General features: G+C 45.5%; 1 protein-coding gene across 3 annotated transcripts in view; it reads left to right on the forward strand.

The window, feature by feature from the left end:
* Positions 1-15,216, forward strand: part of rnf144ab (ring finger protein 144ab) — a 29,275-nt gene extending 14,059 nt beyond the window's left edge. For all 3 annotated transcript variants that reach the window (XM_064339792.1, XM_064339793.1, XM_064339790.1), the window contains 7 exons: positions 3,439-3,592; positions 5,244-5,348; positions 5,883-5,943; positions 6,845-7,055; positions 8,792-8,939; positions 9,212-9,301; positions 11,146-15,216. In XM_064339792.1, coding sequence (XP_064195862.1) covers positions 3,458-3,592; positions 5,244-5,348; positions 5,883-5,943; positions 6,845-7,055; positions 8,792-8,939; positions 9,212-9,301; positions 11,146-11,277 — 882 coding nt within the window. In that variant the 5' untranslated portion in view covers positions 3,439-3,457 and the 3' untranslated portion in view covers positions 11,278-15,216. The remainder of the gene's footprint in view (positions 1-3,438; positions 3,593-5,243; positions 5,349-5,882; positions 5,944-6,844; positions 7,056-8,791; positions 8,940-9,211; positions 9,302-11,145) is intronic.
* The last annotated feature ends 6,690 nt before the right edge of the window (positions 15,217-21,906 follow it).

Consider the following 21,906-nt stretch of genomic DNA (forward strand, 5'->3'; position numbering starts at 1 on the left):
AGTACGAGTCACTTCTCTGTCTGATTTGTATGGAATCCTCCTCACGCTGATTTGTTGGGAATGTTGCTAGTCACAGTCCTGTCTTGCGGCCATTTTTACGCTCTGATCTGAAGCCGAGAATAAAATCGCACGCAGTCGTCCTGTGAACTGTCGGACGCTCAGCGGAACACTGCGAAGGTGTGATTTGCCGTGTGCATACAGAATCATTGAAATAGCAGGAGTGTGGCTGGCATACCAAATTACTGGTACCTGCGATTAGGTATTGCGCTTGTATTCTCACACACAGAATAGCATTCGGTTTGCATATTTATCCGTATATGGTGAGACCTTTCCTCTTTATATTCACTGGTCCAAACTTCACTACTCGACAGATACCACAACCTTTGTCTGGTGTTGTCGTCGTCAAGTTTTTGTTTTGTTTTTCTGCTCATTAAAGGAAATTTCAAATGAGACTCTCTCTTTTTCTCTCTCTCTCTCAGATTTGCTAATCTCCCCATTCTCTTGATTTGCCTCATGAAGTACCTGTAACCAGTTCTTGCATTTTCCCCAACATATCAGGTTGGAAGAATTTTGTCGTCTTTCAGCCCACCTTGTTAAGCCCCGGTAAACTGTAAAGAACTGGATGGATACAGGTTCTCATTAAAAAATTACCTCAGTATTCTCCGCCGGGCGATGTCTCAATAGTTTGCTGCTTCCTGAGCGAGGCGTGCGTTCGAGTGGCAGTGCGTTGCAATGGCGAGCGATCATTTGATGTGACGTTATGAAATTACGCTGAGAGTTGCGTGACAGGTCGCAAATGAAAGCTGTCTGCCCCCCCTTGTCTCTCGACCGCTTTCGGATTTCGCCTTTTGAAGAAGAGGCTTTGATGATTATTGGCGGTGACGGTGTTACGGAATGCTCATGGCGTTGATGCTGTGGCGCAGGTGTTGATTTAGGAACGCGGCGCCGCGGCTCAGAACGTCATACACGGAACGCTGCATGCTTTTGAAGGAGAGGAAGTAGGTTGGGCAGCAGTTTGTATTGGTTGCAGAAATCAAACCAGTGGGGGAGGGGAGGGACCTCTGTTGTACTCATTAGCAAGGTGCAGTAATTAATGTGTAAAAGATTAAGCAATTCCATACCTTGATTCCATGTATTATGGCGGTACTCTACATGTCAAAATGTCTCTCTTGATTATTTTTGTTTATTTTTTTTTTCATTTGCACGCTGTCAAAGAAAACAGCTGTCGCATTCAAATGCCGCAAGTTCTCATACTCAGGCTCAATCGCTTCTCTTGAGTTTACAGCTGTTGCTTCTCTCAGAGCCTGCTGGCCTGACTGCTAAATGAAGACGTGTACAGTGGAGTCAGACAAGTCATGGACAGAAGCCACGTTTGAGACCTGACAGGTCATCCTGACCTTATCTGGATTTTTGTGACCTAGAATAACTTGACTGGACAGAGGTCTCTCCCTTTGTCACCTTTGTGAATTTTCTATGCCTTGTGTTGTTTTAATATCTTCTGCCAGTTATGCCTAAATCCCCCCCCCCATGTAATGGTACAGTTGATCATCTTTGATTATTTCATGGATCTTCGCGTTCATGGATCACGTCAGCGCTCCTCACTCGGGATGGATGGAGTACTGTGTGTTTTGCATGATTGCCTCTCAGTAGAGTGCGTGCGCGCAGTCAGCGCGGTGGAAGGTGCATTTTTAAACGGGAGCCTTCCTTCCCGGGAAGCTTTCCGCCGAAGAGCCGTTTGTCTCCGTCAAACGAAACCGCGCCGGTGCTCCGTCATGTGCGCTCGGGGATTATTGACTGTGCCGGCTCTTTCGATAGGGAAACGAGGCTGAAGCGGAGGTGGAGGAACACCGGATTGTTTTTCCCTCCGCGTCTGTGGGCTTTTCCTAACATGGCGCCGCAATCTCTCCGGAGAGATAAATAGACGGGGGGAGCACGGAGGTGGGGGCGGCACGTGGCCGGGCCGTCCCCTCCATCTGGTGGGAAGAGCCCCGGGTCTCCCCCCTCCCCGGTCACCTCAGCCAGACGAAAGTCTGCTGTTGTCTGCACTTCACCGGCCACGGGCTCTCCTCCCCTCTAACCCCGCCAGGATTGATGCACTTAACCTCAGGCAACAGGCTCCACCGGCTGCCACCGATCCCCCCCCCGAGCGAACGCGGCGGTTTATTGCTAATATATATCTTAAGGCTATCATTCTGTCGTTCTGCTGCAGCTACAGTAGGGGAAGTCAGAGATGGGAATATTTGTATTGTGGAGTTTTAAAAAAAAATCATTTTATGATTTATGTTCACCTGGTTTGTTCCCCCTTCAGGTGCCAGTAAACGGCACAGGTAAGAAAACTGTCTGGGTACTACTGCAAGAGCGGTCATAGAACTGTGTGTTAATAGCACTAGAATGTACAGCATAGAGTGTAGAGGCAATCGTATGGTGGGGGTGTGGGCAATAGCCCCCCCACCATATGATTGTCCGTAAACTCTATACATTCTAGTACTATTAACACACAGTTCTATGTATAGAGTGTACGGGCAATCATATGGTGGGGGTGTGGGCAATAGGCCAGCCATCAGTTGCCTAGCAGCCTAGGGTACGAGGCATCGGTGCATTTCCCATGAACACTTGAGGCTGGAGCCGCTCTGGACTCGTGTGTTTTCCATGGTGGGGTGAGGAGGGGGGTGCTGGGGGGGGGGGCAGTCAGGAATAAACCCATCCTTTCTTTAGCAGCAGCAGCTGCAGGTGACTGAAAAAGGGCCGTTTGGCTTGGCTAAGTGTCCACGCCGGGCTATGAATAACAGAAGACGCGGACAGCTCGCGAACGGCGTGCGATTTCTCTTCGGTTCCGACAGCACAAGAGGCAGGGTCGCCCCCCCCGCGATTGTTCTCAGGAAAGCGGAGCGGGAAAAAAAAAACGTTTCTGTAGACGTGGGTTACGCAACGCTCGCTCCCCCGGGCCGCCGCCGCAGTCGCTTCCACGTGTCGGAAAATTTCCGGCAGCCCCCGCGGCCGACGGGCGGCGGCCCGGGGCCCCCGTTGGGCACAGCGGGTCTCTGAGCGACAGCGTTTGGGGAAGCCACCGTCCAGGTTGTGTCCTTCTGGCTTCAAGCACTCCACTAAAGGGCCAGCCGTATAATTGGGTACACTGTGTACCGTGTTGAGATTGCCTGGGTGACCGTGTCCAGGGGAGAATGATCGTATATGGAAAAGAGATGGCGTTCAGTACGCCCCCACCCCTTGTTATATAGAAAGGTGTGATGTATGGGCAGTAGTGTAGTGTAGTGTAATGGGTAAGGTGACAGGTTCAATTCCCAGGTTGGATACTGCCGTTGTGCCCTTGAGCTGTATGAATGGATGCTATGTAAAAGTTGTGTAAGTCGCTGTGGATGAGAGTGTCTGCTAAATGCCTGTAATGTAATGTATGGTGCGGTCCATGTGTCTCTGTTTCAGGACCACGCCGCCCGACCACATGACCACTGCCAGGTACCGGCCCACCTGGGACCTGGCCCTGGACCCCCTGCTGTCCTGCAAACTGTGCCTTGGAGAGTTTCCTCTGGAGCAGATGACCACCATCACACAGTGCCAATGCGTTTTCTGTACTCTGGTCAGTAGTGTCAGTGTGTATTCTGTACTCTGGTCAGTAGTCTCAGTGTGTATTCTGTACTCTGGTCAGTAGTCTCAATGTGTATTCTGTATTCTGGTCTGTAGTGTCAGTGTGTATTCTGGTCAGTGTTAATGTATACGCTGTACTCTGGTCAGTCGTCTCAGTGTATTCTGTACTCTGCTCAATAGTGTCAGTGTGTATTCTGTATTCTGGTCAGTAGTGTCAGTGTGTATTCTGTACTCTGCTCAGTAGTCTCACTGTGTATTCTGTACTCTGCTCAATAGTGTCAGTGTGTATTCTGTATTCTGGTCAGTAGTGTCAGTATATATACTGTACTCTGGTCAGTAATTTCAATGTATACTGTGTACTATGGTCAGTAGTGCCAATGTGTATTCTGTAATCTGGTCAGTAATGTCAATGTATAATCTGTACTCTGGCCAGTAGTGTCGGTGTGTATTCTTTCCTCTGGTCTGTAGTGCCAATGAATATTCTATACTCTGGTCAGTAGTGCCAGTGTGCATTCTATGCTGTGGTCAGTCGTGTCAATGTTTGCTAAAACTAGTGTTCTGTGGCCTGGTGAATTGGGGTGTGCTTCCCAGCAATGTCCAGACGTGCATGTCTTTAACGAACTGCCTGTTGTCCTGAGGAAATCATTTTCTATTTAACTCATAAATATGTGGGTGTTAGCCTGGCTCCTGTATTGATGCAATGGTAGTTTGTCATGACGTTACCCGGTTTTGTAATAGGGTTGAGTAGCTAGAATGTCTATCCAATGTAATTCAATGATATCAGAAGAACTGAGATGTAACTGCTTCTCATCAGGGTGTGCTGTGGTCTACTTCCTACCTCCTCCTTACTGGCTTGCTGGTTGCCAGGCAGTGAATGCCAATTAAGTGAAAGCACTGTCATTTCATATTGAAGAAACAGGAGCAGATGTGTGGCTTTGCTGTGCCGTACTGCAGTATTTTTAGGGGGATTTTTTTTCCTTTGAGATATTCTCAGCTGAAAGGTACCGCTGTAGTATAAATATAGTCAAGTATTAGTCACGGGGACTGCAGTGAATTGGCTAAGCGGGAAAATGTTATCTGTCAAGGGCAGATGAAAGCAAAGTATGAAACGCAGTTTGTCTGAAGTGGAACCATGATGTAAAGGCGCCAGCTGTAAACAGAAGACTCAAATGAATGTTAGCCTTCTTCTCCTCTTCATGTTCGTTCCTTCTCATCACGGGAGTTCTGGCAAAGCCGTAATGGAATTCGGGTTTCAGGTTGGATTGAAGGGCGCCCTCTCCAGAGTGTGAACCTCTATTGCTCGGGGGCCCTGATTCACAAAGCAGGATTACTGAGTTAGCTGGATAACTGCACTGAGCGAACTGCGCTGAGTGAAATCTGGAACATGGACTGAAGTAAAAAGAGCCGTTCCGGGTTTTACTCAGCCCAGTTATCCAGCTAGTTCTGTAATCCTGCTCTGTGAAATCCTCCCCTCGCCCCCCCCAGTCTCTCGCTTTCTCACTTTCGCACTTGCAGCTGGATTCGGGAGCACGACGATGATGCTGTGATTCGCCTGTCTTCTCACTCTCTCGCTGTTTTTCTCTCTCTCTCCTCTTTCTCTCTCTCACTCTTTCTCCCCCTCCCTCCTCCCTCCCTCCCTCCAGTGCCTGAAGCAGTATGTGGAATTGCTGATCAAAGAGGGGCTCGAAACTGCTATCACCTGTCCTGACTCTGCCTGCCCTAAACAGGGACACTTACAGGAAAATGAGGTAATTAGATCTTTACCTTTACCCCCTAATGTTATTATCATCACCTTTCAAATCTGCCTGCCAGGCTCTCTGGGGTACTGCCAAAACTTAACTCGGATTTTCCTCAACTAGCCAAAGCTATTACAGTAAAAAAAAAAAAACAGCCATGTGTAAATATTACTGCAGGTTTCTGTACATAAACACCAGGTGCCATTTTGCTCACTGGAAATGGACTTGATTGACGCTGAGCACAAGGAATTTCGGACTGACTTTATACACTTACCGTTAATCAGTATCACCACGTTCATCATGTGATAAACTGCAGCTTAAATACTTCTGTTATCTGTTTACCTGGCAAAGATGTGATGTGGCACTGACACCACGACTTGATTTACAGTTCTAGATTTTACAATTCCAAACACAGATGTATGCATCTGTGTTTGATGTTCTGAGGCTGCGTTGGTTCTACTGTTCATTTCACGGTTTCTAACGTCACTGACAATCCATTCACAACGTTGTCACCATCGGTGACGTCTGCGGTTCTGCCTCCCACAGATCGAGCTCATGGTGGCTGCAGAGATCATGCAGAGATACAGGAAGCTGCAGTTTGAGAAAGGTGAGCACATCCTTGTCAGCCTCGTGTTGAAAGGTTTTCCTTCTCGTGCCTGCATCTATGCCACCTATACCTCTGGACATCATTTGTTAAATGGGCTCCTTGGAACTCCCAAGAAAGTAAGCGTATTGGGTGCACAAATGTGCTTTTGGCTCACCACAAATCACAGGGACCTTGCGGGACACAGAAATCGCTACAACGCTATCTGAAATTCAAAGCATCGAAAAGCCTTTGGAATTTGCCTCAAATCTACCTGTGTAATTGCAGGTTTTTATAGTAATGCTCACCTTAGCGAGGCTTTGTATATTACTTTACATACCGTATTTGTATGCAGAAGGAAGCATGCACTGTCTTTAACCGCTGCATATTTCTTGAGGCAATTCAGGTTGTATGAAAGTAAAATGCTAATGGTTTCATTGGCGGTGCCCGACCTGGGAATTGAACCTGCAGCCTCTAGGATTAGCGTACATCTCCTTAATTGATGAATTCCACTGGTGCCCCCCGGTGGCAAATCAAACTGATTGTGAATTCGGAGCGGCGCCCCGTGTTGTCTTGGTATTGCCGAAAATACCAGGGAAACCGAGAGCCCTTTGCAGGTTTTTTATCAGATTTATTTTAAATGGGATTTTTTCTGGATTTAATTACATGCTTCTTTCTGGAAATAAACCGAGACATTTCTTTGTATTGTTGCATTGAAATGTCGATCACACCGCCGTACACACTCTCAGTCATGGCTTAAAAAGCGGCGATCGGTATTAAAGAGTGAACGACCGGGCACCGCAGATACAGAGATGGTTTTTGTGTGGCGCTGAACGGTGCCATGCCGTGTAGCAGGCTGGCATCGTGCCCCTTTTGCCCTTTGCGGAGGGGGGTTGCCAACGCCGTGTCGTGTCCCGTGTCGCAGAGGTGCTGCTGGACCCGTGCAGGACCTGGTGCCCGTCCTCCTCGTGCCAGGCGGTGTGCCAGCTGCAGGAGGCGGAGCCCGCGGGGGCGCAGCTGGTCCAGTGCTCCGTCTGCAGCCTGGAGTTCTGCTCCGCCTGCAGGGCCGGCTGGCACCCGGGCCAGGGCTGCCAGGAGACCCCGCCCACCAGCTCCTTCCTGTCCGCGGAGAGCAGGTTAGGCCCCGCCTCCGCCTGGCTTTCATAATCACCGTCACCGCCATCATTATAATCAGCAACTTTACAGGCGGCTAACGTTCAACGCTTGCAGTGCATTCCGTGCTGATTGGACCAGCCACTCAATGAGACGTGCCTAATCCAATCAGAGATAAATTCTCATCCCAATCATTATCTATTTTCATCCTCATCACCAACATCGTTGTCGTTCCCATCATCGTCTCTGCTATTATAAAGCGTTAAACTGAGCAGTGGACTGCGTAGCTCTTGTCCATTTTTATATCTTCCATCTTACGGTCTCGCTAGTAGGACTGGAGGAGGTTTTAACACTTTGTGACTCATCGTCTTAAAATAGCATGTTATGTTTGGCGAACGCAGTGCATGGTCAATATGACCCAGACAGGAACAAACAACACACTGCTAAACACTCAGTTACCCAGGCCACTAATCCACGATACACAAGCAAGCTCCCAAACACTCATCCCCGGTGGAGCCCGGCAAACTTCTATTCTGATCCGACGGCGGATTCTTATTACTCCAGGGAATCGGCGCATGAATGGGTTTCCAAGGTTACAGAGAGGTTTTTTACCCATTTAGAAAAAAGAAAGCGTCGTAGTTGACTCCAGGCACCAGTGCGCGCGCCGCAACATAATTCTTTGTTAGCGCGCGAGCGCGCAGCGGTGCTTTAAAGTGATACGAACGCTCTGCTGAAAATCGGTCAGGGGCCGCCCTCCTCCGTCGTCGGAACGAGCGTTTCGGCTAGCCGATCAGCGTCACGTGAAGGAAAAACGAAAGGTGCGATTTAACTGCCTCCCGTTCGGATCGATACTCTGAGAATTGCCCTGGAAGTGCAAATCGGCTTACCCGCTCTCTGCGGGGGGAGAGAGGAAGGCCGCTCGGTTACTGAGCAGGTCGGTTTCCTGTCAGGCCTTCTTTCCGTCTCCGAGGCGCGGCCTCTGGCGACACGCGAGGGAACTGACGCGTGTAAGGGAGAGCAAGTTACCACGGAGATGGAGGCAATGCCTCCGTGAGCGTCAAAGGAGGGACCCAGTGTCACAGAAAATGGCCTCAAGTCCTTAAAGCCGTATTCTTCCAGAAATCGCATTCATTCAGCTTTCTCGAAGCTGAAATGTAGTTATATTGAACCGTGTATTGTGTAATATTATTATTTTTTTAAATATTCTGTCAGTAAAGCTATACAGTTTATCTGTTTTGGGCTGATGCCAGAATTAAAATTGATTGGTTGTCTCACTCTTCTCAAAAAACAAATCCCAAACAAATTAATCAGTGTTGACACAAATACACAATTAATCAAATACATGAGGCTTTAAAAATCATTTAAAAGTCATCTTTTTTTGATGGTGTAGTGCTGTAGCTGTAAATGTTTTTAGTTTGGATTTCATTTGTCTCTCTCATTTGGAGAATGGCCTTGAGGCTCTAAATGCTGTGTGCGATTTAGTACCACAGTAGATCTGGAATGATCAGGGAGTCACATGGTTCCTAGTCTGCAGACCCCATTTTGATCGTATAGTTTAATCATACAATACCCAGTTAGCTTGATATCGTTCCTAGCGTTGTTTATCCCATTGACCTTTGTGCAGTGATCAGATTCTATATTGTTCATGTTGTAAATGGTAGCATTTAACAGCATGACCAGAGGAGAATGTGCGCGAGGACGGGACGGGACTGTGCTCGCCGATCGCGTTTGACGTTGCCGTCGCCCCCGCTTCCCTCAGCTTGTTCTACAAGGGCGACGAGGACGACGCCCCGATCAAGCGCTGCCCCAAGTGCAAGGTGTACATCGAGCGGGACGAGGGCTGCGCCCAGATGATGTGCAAGAACTGCAAGCACGCCTTCTGCTGGTACTGCCTGGAGTCCCTGGACGTGAGTACGCCGCCGTCGCACGCCCCGCCGCGCCGCGCCGCGCCGCGCGCATCGCTACTTCCTGTCTCTACTTCCTGTGCGTGGCTGCGCTGGAATTTCTGTCAGGGCCCTACGGGCTGGCACCGTGCGCACTGCTGCTTCCTGTCTCTCCGGGCCCGCCATCCGCTCGCAGCTACGCTGAGGTTTCTGTCAGGGCCCTGCGGGCGGGCGCTCGCACATGTACGCGCTGTGGAACGCCACCAGTGTTTCTGTGCTCTCCTCTCTCCCCCCAGGACGACTTCCTCTTGATTCATTACGACAAAGGGCCCTGCCGGAACAAACTGGGGCACTCCAGAGCCTCGGTCATCTGGCACAGGACCCAGGTGAGGCACGGAGACGTCCCGCCTATGTCTTCCTTATTTTACTGTCCAGCTGGTCCTCTATTCGGTGTGTGTGTGTGCTCCTCTGTCCGATGTGTGTGTGTGTGTGTGTGTGTGTGTTTGTGACTGTGTGTGTGTGTGTGTTTGTGACTGTGTGTGTCTGTTTGTCTGTGTGTGTCTGTCTGTCTGTGTGTGTGTGTGTGTGTGTGTGTGTGTGTGTGTGTCTTTGTAACTGTGTATTTGTGTATATGTCTGCATGTCTGTCTGTCTGTCTGCTGGTCTGTGTGTATGTGCATGTGTGTGTGTGTGTGTCTGTCTGTTTTGATTCAGCGGTAAAACCTTGATCCTGGATGCCATCAGCAAAGCCTGTCATTAGACCGCAAGCTCGTATGGAGTCCATGTGTTCTGTGTCAGCTCCTCAGCTTGTGGATTCGCTCTGAGGCGCAATATCGAGCGCGACTCCATACTGAGTTCTGGGAAGCACGCCTGCACGGTGGACTCAGTCCAACCCAACCTTCGCCTCAGCATTAACTCTCCGGAGAGCTGTAGCTGTAACCAGTCATGAACGCGTCGTCACGTTCTTACAAATTCGCGCCACTTCCGCTGATGCAGGATTCCTGCCTCATATTACAGACCCATTCACACAAAGCAGGTCTATGCCTGAGAGTGAATTGGGCTTTGAATAACAGAAATTGAATTGCTGAGTTGACTGTCTGTGCTTTTGCGCATTCATACATCACATACCTTATGCCAATATAAATCTTTTTTTTTGTTCTCTGCTGCCCCCTTGTGGGAATTCTCATGTCAGATCAGGGTTGTATTATGGAGTATCGTGACAGAGGAGAGAGTGTTTGAAACTGTTACTGTGTTTGGTATGTTGTCACACCTGACTGGTGGCATGAAATACCCACAATCTTAAATTCAGTAAAGTTTCAGTTTTGGGAATTACCAGGCCTGTGGAGGTTTGACACAGGCCCTGTCCTAGCACAATTGGGTTGGGGGAGACGGAGCATCTGAATCTACAAGCAACTACAACAGCACACAGCTTGGTTTAGGTTTGGTCTAGAAATCAATTCATGATCATTTAATGTAGCTTAATTAAACAGTATCATTAACTATCCTGGTCATGATAGCTACACTACAAAATAATGAATGAGAATTATTTACTGATGTAAGAGCATTCAACAGTCCTTCAGCCAAAGGGGTGAATTTTAGTTTGCTGAACATAAATGGGCATTTAATGTCTGCCTTTCTTTGGACAGATGCCATAAATTCACAGGTGAATGGGGAGTGAAGGCTCTTGGGGGCTGAGTGGATGCTGCTGGTCAGCAATGGAAAGATTATTATTGAAAGTGATAGTATTTTGGCATCTTGCCAGTTTGTTTTAAAGAGATTTTAAATATAAGTGGACTGTGCTGTTATTTCCGCCCTTTGAGTTAAAAACTGGAACTCTACGGAATTCAGAGTTGACGGAGGTTCTGATTGGGTGACAGTGTAGTATAATGGGTAAGGAGCTGGCCTTGTAACCTAAAGGTCGTAGGTTTGATTCCCCGCTGCTGTTGCGCCCTTGAGCAAGGTACTTAACCTAATTGCTTCAGTATAAATCCAGCTGTGTAAATCGATGGAATGTGAATGCTATGTAAAAAAGTCGCTCTGGATAAGAGTGTCTGCTAATTGCCTGTAATGTCATGTAATGGTGGAGTGGTGATGCAGAAGAGTTCAAGATGGTCATTTCACTGATCAAGATATTATGTGCCAAAATGTTTTAATGTTGTAGCCTCATCTGAACTGCCAGTATTTTCTGAATATAGGCTCTGCTAATTCTCCCATTCCCATTTCATCCACAGGTGGTGGGGATATTCGCCGGGTTTGGGCTCCTGCTCCTGGTCGCCTCGCCCTTCCTCCTCCTGGCCACGCCCTTCGTCCTGTGCTGCAAGTGCAAGTGCAGCAAGGGGGACGACGACCCCCTGCCCACTTAAAGGAACAGACGCAGAAGAAGGAGGAAAGACTCGCTGGTTACCGATGGGCCAACTCCCCCTTTTGTTCTCGTTTATTTTTTCGCTCGCGCGTGCCGGAGAGCGCTTTGATTTTCGGCAAGTCAGGGTCTCCCGTGGAAAGCCGTGCGATTGGCCCAGCTGGGCTCACAACGCTGTTGAGGCAGAGCTTTGACTTTAAGGGGCGGGACGGTAGGCGGAGACCTTACGTGCTGCTGGGCGTGGGAGGGAGGCGGGGCCTCAGAGCCTCTGTGGTGTGGTGTAGCGCTGGTCAGCTGCTGCGTGTCCATGGAAAGCGGTGGTTTATTATAGGGTCAGGGGAGCATTACAAGGGATTTCTGAACTTACCTTTCTGACTCGGGTGTCTTGAATTCTGTATTGGTTAAGCGCAGTGTAATTTATGTATGGGTCTTTCTCTCCATTACCTCATAACATTTTTCCAGTGTGGATTTTGTGGGGTGGCACAAATTTAGTACTCCGATGAGATGAGCACACTCCCCCTGGTGGTCACTTCTGGTATGTGTGACTGAATTCTCCTTTACTGGTCCTGCAGGTGTGTGCTTGTGTTCAGGAAGCGATATTTTTGATTTGTGCATCTCGACAACAATGCACATACATCCTTTTCCACAGAACAGTGCGTTAAATTAAGTTTTTCATATCTTTGTCAAGTTCTGCTATTGACTATTCCTTAAGGATATCACTAAGTCTCTCTTCAACCCAAATCTTCAAGTCATACCGTGTCAAACATATTTCTAGGTTTTTTTCATATAGCTAATTGTGTAACATACATTACAAATCCCATGTCTCTCTTATGTGAAATGAACTGAGAAAGTGATGTGGTTGTTTTGGTTTTGTTGAGAGCTGATGTTTTTTGGCTTTATTGTAGATACGCAGAAGGTGCTTCGATTGTTTTCTTGCATTTTGCTTAATCTGATGTTCAAACTGGTAAATGGCTTGTGGCTTTATAAAAGGGGTAAAATTCTTCCTGCGTTCATGTCGCTGGAGTTCACAGTAGAAACTGCCCTTTGAAAGAGAGGGATTATTGAACAGTTGCTCATTCTGCGCTGTTGAGTTTGTGCGATGCTAAAAAATTTATTAGGAAACCTCACACAGTAAGATTTTGCTCTGAGCATATTCATTTTTCATTGAAGGTGGAAAGCGTGTGTCTGTGTTATTGCTGGCAGTTTTGGAGTTATGCATCATTCCTGACAATTTATTTAATGTCAACTTGTCTGAATCATGTTTTGTTTCTGAAAATCAAATTAAATGTTCATTTAAAGCAGGGGTGTCTACTCTTATCTAAAAAGAGCCGGTGTGGGTGCAGGTTTTTGTTTTTACCCGAGCACTAAGACACCTGATTCTACTTATCAAGGTCTTGACTGAAGACCATGATTAGTTAAATAGTTAAACGAGGTGTTGTAGAGCTAGGTTAAAACAAAAACCTGCACCCACATCGGCCCTTTTTGGATCAGATTGGACACCCTTGATTTAGTGGGGACTAAAATGAATATAATGCTCATTGTTTTCAAAATGGAAGACGGTTTGATAGGTTGGGACCGTTCGTATAAAATGTGCCGATATATTTGCAGACCAACGACGGCGACATAGCTCAGGAGGTAAGACCGATTGTCTGGCAGTCGGAGAGTTGCCGGTTCAAACCCTGCCCTGGGCGTGTCGAAGTGTCCTTGAGCAAGACACCTGACCCCTAACTGCTCTGGCAAATGAGAGGCATCAATTGTAAAGCGCTTTGGATAAAAGCGCTATATAAATACAGTCCATTTACCATTTATCAACACTTTTGTATCAAATGGATAACTTCATTGCATTGTTGTATCTATGCAAGTTTTTATGGCTTTTAAAATCAATTTAATACCTTAAGCACTGCTTATGCCATGCACTTCAGTAAGTTTCATTGTACAAAGCTGGTAAAAAAGCACTATATCATCAGAGAAACTTCATTTGACATTCAATTCATGTTGTATCAGGGACAGATGAACAGATTTTCAGTTATACAACTTAAGTCAGGTAAATAAAGGTAACACAGTTCCATTTGTTTTATATTGTAGCATACTGTGTTACAATAACATTTTTCTGAAGCATTGAGAATCCAAAAAAACAGCACTTCAAGTGTACTGTTCTTGAATGCTCATGAATCTTTTTTTTTTTTGTTGTCCAATCAGCTGGCAGCTGTAGCAGTCAGGCACCATTCTGACCTATCAGCATAGCTGTAGCAATTAAGTCATTTTCTCTGCAATCAGCACAGCTGTTGCAACTCAACCTCTTTCTGTCCTATTTGCACAGCTGTAGCAATTAAATCCGCCTATATGCAGTCAGCATCGCTGTAGTTGTTCATCCCCATTTTACCAATCAGTACAACCTTTGGAATCTGACGATTTTTTTGTCCAACAAATCTTTAATATTTTCATTTTAGTTATATTCAAAGTTGGAGCCCAACCAATGCTGAGTGGATGAATTATATATCATAAGATATTAGCTGAACTGTTACATAATGCAGTCATAACTAAAAGATCATTTGAGCATAAAACAAAGATCATTATTGATCAAGTTATGTTTTATTCCATTCATACCACACACTGTCACATTTCTTATACCCTTTTATTGTTGTTGTTGTATACTGTAGTCCAATTAGAACCACTGAAGTTGCATATCCATTTGTTTCCACACTTCTGATATGTATACAGTTCAGTACTGTTCTGTATAGGTGACAATAAGAAAACAAGATGTTCATTCAACTCAGTGGAACTTAATCGTACAACTGGCCCTGTAGCCATTAGCTGAGGTTTATGGAATGCAGGTCTTCGATTTTAATTGGTTCGCTTACTGCAACAAACCACTTTTTGTAATTGAACCAGGTGTGCCATGTTTGACGTTTTGAACTGTATTTCTTTGTGTGTGCATCATAGTAGGACCAAATTGTGACAATCACACCACGAGCCCAGAAAGTTTCAAAATGGCGCATGCACTTTGGTGTGCATTTGCAGTATTTATAAGAAACGGGACTGGATTTTGTGCGTTCACTCTGGATTCGGCGTTGATTCGTTCAACCATGCATGCGTTCATCTGATGCATTTGCACTACGTGCACCATTTTGAAACCACCGTAAATAAATAAAGGAGTTCTGTCACATTTGTTTGTTGAAATCCAACAGATGACAGATTTCCACTCAGTCAAGCGATTCAGGCCAGTGTTTGTGGATCGACCAAATCAGCGGTTTCAGTTTGGGTGGTTTAAATATTCTGGGGAAAATATTTATTCTTTTATATAATTCTCTTCATGATATTATATTCTTACTGCCATTTTTCGTAGGTTCACATGAGATGTGTAAAGCGAACACCTTTCACCGCCTGAAACTTGCTGCAGACAGGCAATATGAAGAGACGGCTATTAGAGGAAAGGCACCATGAAAGGCCCAAAACCATCTTTTAGCATTTATATTTGTGAAACATTTGAACCTTATGCTAACAGGCAAGGTATATGGCTGTATATGTTTGCGATCCTTTCAAAAACGGAAACATAATATTATGGACTAGTATCCTGAAAAAAGCCATCTTGAATGCTGCCATGGATTCTCTGAAAGTCATCTCTGATTGGTGTCAGATCCTTATGCAGTGCAGTTTCTGTACCCTTTCCAGTTCATCGGGCGGATTTCTTCATGTGATCTTGAGTTTGCCAAACCAGTTATGTGACGTCTTTGACAATGCAATGCCTTTGAACCCGAGGCTCACCTGTCCGTTTTGCTTTGTATTGCTCATCGTATTTATGGGTTTGCTTTATACAAATGGAAAAATCCTAAGTGTTTGGTTGAATTTGTATTTACTGTACATGGAAAAGCCTGTAATATAGTAACCTTGTATATTGCCAAAAAAAAAAAAAATCACTGTGACAATAAAAGAATTAAGTGTGTGAATGTTCAGCGTGCCTGATTCTTACAACAGGGATAGCTGGGATGTCCATTGGCCATGCTCAACTAAACTGGAGGTCACATTTTCTCTCTGTTTATTAAGACCTGTCTTGAGCTGCATAGGAATAGTAATGCTATCTGTTCACAGTAATTAGAAGCACTGTGATTACTATTGCACACAGCAGAGCTAAATAGTGAGTCTGTGGAAAGTGATATGAAATGATAACTCTGCCCTCTAGTGTTTAAAAAGAGTACTGTTTCTCTGTGATAATAGGCCACAAGAGGAGCAGGCTGGTTTCCTTTACTTTTGTTTCTTTCCATTTTTTTACATTGCCTACTCCTGATTATGTGAATATACTTCTTAAATAAGTGTTATTTGGGTTTTAACAATCTGGCAAAAGCAAAAAAATGTATTCCCCCCATTCTGTGCAATGATATAACATAGTTTTGTGACTCCCCTCAAACCAACCTTTTATCAATTTTGATAAAAGACCCTCCATGCTGACTGAGTTTAGTGGTGCAAAAGTTTCAATTCAACCAACAACGGCTGAAACCTCTTCTTACCTGATCTTTATAAGCTGGTTTTGTTCCTACAAAGGATGCCGCATAAATGCGATATTTGGCTGTGGTATGTCCTCTGGCATCTTTTGAGTGCATAAATAAGCAGGCGTGAATCTGCTGAGCCTTGAAATTGCTGATCAGAATATCACATATCTGACAGAACGCCGTTTCCAAATCGTTGCCGGCTGCAGCTGGTTTCCAGAGGAACGTGCCAGGAGGTGTCCAGCAGTCATTAGGTATCCTAAAGGTGTTTGCAGGTGCAGCCCAGCTGCGTCCCTTAATGGCCAGGTCCCATCCCCTCCATTCTCTGTGAAGTTCCACGGTTGCCCTGGAAATGTAGATGATGTCACAGGACCAACAGAATTGCTTTTCTTAGCCAGGGTCCAAATACAGTGCTGTGGAGCACCTATGCATATAGGAAGTATAATGAAGAAACAAGCTCAGATTTTCATATTAATTATGATCTGTTGATTGATAATAACTTAATTGGTTCATAATCTGTTAATTTATCTTCCAGATTTTAGTATAGGTATGTATGTGACTGAAGGCCAGTATTCAGTGATTTAAAAATGCGAACAAAAAGAAATAAGAGCATTTCAGCATCACATGACAATAGGGGGACTAAGCACCATTCCCTGGGGTTTTCACATGTTATTGGTAAGACCAGTGAGAAATGCAAAGCAGTGGGCATCACTCCCATACCCCTAACAGCAGACTGACTTTGGAATACTGCAGAGACCCTGATGGTGTGCTGATGGTAGAAGAAAAGGCTGAGCAGTGTTTAAAGAGTAGCAAGTTCAACTACGGTTCAACTGTTTTAGGTAAGAGAGTGACAGGGTGATTTACCCAGCCCTGTTAGTTTTTTCTGTCTGCAGACAGTCTGAATGCTAGCTAGCCGTGAGGGAAGGATTCCATCCATCCATTTTCTAAACCACCTGGTCAGGGTCACAGGGGATGGGGTGGGGGCTGGGGGGCACTGGAGCCTATCCCAGCATGCACTGGGCGAGAGGCAGAAATAGACACTTGACAGGTCGCCAATCCATCACAACACCCACACACCACTCACTCGCACATTCATACCTATGGGCCTTTGAGAGTCTCCAATTAGCCCACTGCATCTCTTAGGGGAGAGGGGTGGAAAGCCATGCAGACACAGGGAGAACACGCAAACTCCACACCCTGCGGGGTTTCGAACCCGGTACCTTCTTCCGGCGAGGCGACGGTTCTGTTATTCGCTGCACCGCCCAGGAAGAAATCCAGAGCGGTGAAATGAACGAAAACCACATCGGGCCCACATCAAGAGATCCAGAGAGCAGGTGGCCGGTGCTCCTGCGAGACGGCGGGAAGTTGGCGAGATCGGATCTGCGAGCGGGAGGGGAAGGCGCGGCGTGGCGGGAGGGGACGGCCAGGTGAGCGGGAAGGCTGCGGCTCGAGCAGCTGGAGGCCTCACGGAGCCCACAGATGTCAGCAACTTTGTTCTGGAAGAACGCCGCAAAGTCATCCGCAGCGAGAGGGGGGAAGGAGGGGAGGAGGCAGAGAACAGTTTAAGTGGGTTAGTCGCGGCGAAGCCTTTGACTAATTGTCATTCCCACAAGGGGGACATCAGGGGGAGACATACGACCTTATTTTCTGCACCTGCTGTTAAATGAAATTCCGAGCAGCGCCCCTTCTCCGAGTGACGTATAAATCAGACGCACTGCCTTAGCTCTCATTTTATTTCCTGTTTCATGCGATTTTTTTGAAGACTTTCTGGCCCGTCAAGTCCGTTATTTCATTTAGTCTGAGCACATACAGTACACTGTACGTGTGTGTGTGTGTGTGTGTGTGTCGGCACACGCGAGTACATGCTCTGAATAAATAAAAAAATGGGGTAAATGGGTGCAGGAATACATTGATGTACTGCAAGCAACACAGAATGCATTTATGTTGGCATATTCATTCCTTTTGTGTGGGTTAAAATAATCCACAGAAAATTACTTCTTGGACAAAACATTAAAGTGACTGTAAAGGGGCTGAAAATGGTTAAAATAACTGTAAATGATCACAATAATGTACCCACTACACATCCACCAAATATCTATTCAAAGTAATGTCATTAACTATAATAGCACACATTTCAAGTCAGACATAAACTCTGTATTGGAAGAAACCTCAGGATTGTGCTGCAATAAAGGCTATGTAATCAGTTTAAAAGGACGTTTGCTACTGGCAATACGACTTTCAGTGGCGCTTTTGGGAGATGTTGCTAACACTGGTGTCAAAATATTAGCACCGTTACAAGCCTACAGTGCTCTGAAAAAAGTATTTCCCCCTTCCTGATTTCCTCTATTATGGTTTCAGATCTTTAGACAAAACGTAATATTAGACAAAGGGAAACTGAGTAAACACTAAACACTTTTTTTATTTCACTTACATAATTTTTAAAGAGTTATCAAACATCCGTATCACCCCTGTAAAAAAAAGTAATTGCTACTATAGTTATTCAACCAATCAACTTACAAAATTTAATTGATAATTAGATTCGGTTGATTGAACACAGCCAGGCTTGATTGCAGCCAGCATGGAAGAAATTAAACATACCTGTGAACAACATTGCTGAAGTGCACTACATGTTAAGTGTTTATTGCCCGGGTCAAAACTGGATCGGTGCAGTAGTTCTGTGTGTTTGAAAGTGAAAGGCTGGGTCTTCCAGATCGGTGTTCCTGCCAGCGTGTAGGTGTTATACACAGATTCGTGGCTGCAAGGGACGCAGCGATTGGCCCTGGCTCCCAGCAGGCCGGGCATCCTGGGCCATTCATAATAGATGATGTTGATTTGGCAAGCGCTCGATCCTTATGGCCTGTTTCTCCCTCCACAGCTGCCCGGTCCCTGTGCTCTTTAGCTCCGCCCCCGGTCCCTGTGTGTGTGTGTGTGTGTGTGTGTGTGCGTGCGTGTGAGCACGTGCTTGTGTGCGTGCGTGCATGTTTGCATGTGTGCACGTGCGCGTGTGTGTGTGTACATGCGTGTCTAGAGGTGTGCGTGCATGTGTGCACGTGCGTCTGTGTGGCCGTGCGTGTCTGCATGTGTGCATGTGTCTGTGTGTGCGTGCATGCGAGCACGTGTGTGTGCGTCCATGTCTGCATGTGTGCGTGTGTGTGTGTGTGTGTGTGTGTGTGTGTGTGCATGCGTGTATTTTCATGTGTGAGTGCGTGTCTGCATGTGTGTGTGCATGTGAGCATGTGCGTTTGTGTGTGCATGCTTGCGCCTGTGCGTGTGTCTGTGTGTGTGCGTGTGTGCGTGCATACACATTCGCATCTGCATGCCCTTGGTTGCATTTGCACTCAAGCACCTCACCTGCCACCATCCGTCATTCACTGTCCAATGTCATATCATCATTCACTGTGTCAAAAACGCAAACACCGTACTGAAGTGCCACATACAAATATATGTTTCCTGACGCCATATAATGATATCATCTTTCACTATATCAAATAAATAAATCTACGTGTCAGTTTTAGCAATGAAAGCGCAAGCTTTAGACATTAAATATTCATGATATTTAGTATAGAATCATAATTCAGTGTACAAGGTATAATGCCAGCATTAATTTTGTCCAACATTAAAATGAAATATTGAATATTTCAACTAAAATTGCATGCAGGTAAGATCATTGTCCTATTTGTCGTATACTTGATAGTGTCACATTTAGTATCATCATCGTATACATCAAATATACATATTTATGCCTTTTTAATAAATTGCAGAACATCAGTCTTTAATAGCTGATCATAAATGTGCATCTCTCTCTCTCTCTCTCTCTCTCTCTCTCTGCAATCCACCTTGGTGCTATTTTCCAACCCCTGACATGTGTGTAGAATCCCTCCATGTATTCCTCATTCCTAGATAATGCCATATTTTGCATGGCTGCTGTAACGCTGCACAGAGTAACATGGAGAAATCCCACCCATTACTGAAATGCTCTCAGATACAGTTGTGTTTCATTCTATTTGTCCATGTTCATCACATCGATCCTTCTTCTGATGTTTATTTCAAATTTCCCTTGTCAGGCCTTGTTACTATGTTCTGAAAAGATGTACCTTTCAACTAAAGAGAGGCCCTTAAAGAATGTTTGATACAGGTGTTAGTTTTGGCTGAAGGCCGTTCATTTTAGATTTATCTTTCAGCTTCTGGCATTATAATTCTTGAAAGTTTGATCTCAAATGTAAAAGGCCTGGAGAATACACATTGAAAGATAGTAAAAGCAAGCATGCTTTTAGGTAATTATGTTAAAAAAAGACTTTTTGTGGTTGAGACCAAAATAACATTTCTGAACAATCAGACATAAATAGAGATGAAAGTATTATTAAAACTTCTAAACATCAAAACAAAATTGTGACATCAAGACTAGTATGCCTATTTTTATCCATTGCCTGAAGGGGGTGCTGTGACTTCAAATAGCCTCATGAAAAAATGTCCTTGAGCAGTCAATATACAAGTAGAATGGAGATGAGCAGAGTAAATTGCAAACAAACAACAGATTTCTAAAATCTGGCTTCTTAAGCTGAGAACCTACATAGCTCTCCCTAGCCCGGCTTCATATAATTAGTCTTAGTTTTCACACCTCAGTATCATTACTTTCCATTGGAGCTCATTTAACAAACACTTTGTGAATGCACAGGTGTTCGGCACCTGTTCGCATGATCACGCAGATGGTTACTGTATGCATTTTTCAAAGTTTGCTTACCTGACAGATGCTCGCGCTGATAACGGAATACTATTTTTAATCCGCGAAACAGGTGTGAATTTCCTATGAACCACACACCCGTCCGTGTTCTTAAGCGGTCAGGGTTGCAGGGTTGAAGCCTATCTCGGCGTACATTGGTTGAAAAGCAGGGATACTGGTCACCCGTCCATCGCAAGGCCTGCCCACCATTCGCTCACACGTTCATATCAAGGACAATTCACTCACACGGTCATACCAAGGACAATCTTGATTCAAACTCGGTACCTTCCTCCTCTAAGGCGACAGAACTACTTACGGTAACACCTTCCCACAGCCCATAAAACCAACTGAAGATTATATTCAAATGTATGTACATCCCCGTAGACTAAAATGAAACTGTGGGTTATCTACAAAGTAGTAACCACTGATTAAGCACAGGTGACTCACAGCACATGCTCACATGCACGCACACACACACCTCATATTAGTTGCTTTTATGGATGTTACTAATGCCACAATTTATAGCCACTCAGTTGTATGATTAGACTCTTCCTTGACTTGATTTGAGTGTCTACAGGGACCCCAGGAGGATAATGATTGAACTCCATACTGTGCCCCCAAAAAGTACGGGAACAGTAAAGTGAAATTTATCTTGCTATATAGATAAGGCGTTTGGATTCTATCAAAAGATGAATATGAGACAAAAGTACAGACAATAAAATAGATTTTCATGGTATATACAGTACATATGTATGTGTTTTGCCGCTTTACAGAAACAATTGATTTTGTGTAGAGTCCCCCCCCAGCAATATCACCTGCTATAGTAATAATCGAGACTCAGGAGAGACATTTACTCATCATTACCCTATGAGTGTGGCGTATGACACAGAGAACATTATGTATGAGTTTAACACCCCTGCATGCAGACTTATTAAACCAGAATCAGCCCCACCTCCCACACAGGGTCTGTGAGTATCCCACATAGCTTTCAGCACTGCATGTTTGAAGACAGTAACAGCTGGTAAGGGAGGCTAATGGGCTGGCATGCAAGATTAAATTAAACAAAAGGTGGGACGGGGGGAGTAAGAACAGAATCAGAACAGTGTTTTTCTTTGCTTCCGTTTCTTTAAATTGTCAAACATTGACTAGACTTACCATGCCACCGAACGCGGAGAAAACTTGGTTACAAAATATATCCTCTAAAAGCAGGAACAATAGACGGACATCTGCGGATATTGCAATTTGGCCCTCGTTGTTTTGCATTCTCTTTACCGAGGCTGGGTATCCTAAGGACCGATCTACAAAACATGGACAGCTGGTGCAGCTCTGTCGCAAAGCCTGCTGGGACCTGTAGTTCTTTGCGGCACCATGTGCAAATCCCAGCTGTGCCACCCGCCCCCAGCTCCGTCAGCCGGCGAGGGAAAAGCAC

The sequence above is a fragment of the Anguilla rostrata genome, chromosome 6, assembly GCF_018555375.3.
Source record: "Anguilla rostrata isolate EN2019 chromosome 6, ASM1855537v3, whole genome shotgun sequence".
Lineage (NCBI taxonomy): Eukaryota > Metazoa > Chordata > Actinopteri > Anguilliformes > Anguillidae > Anguilla > Anguilla rostrata.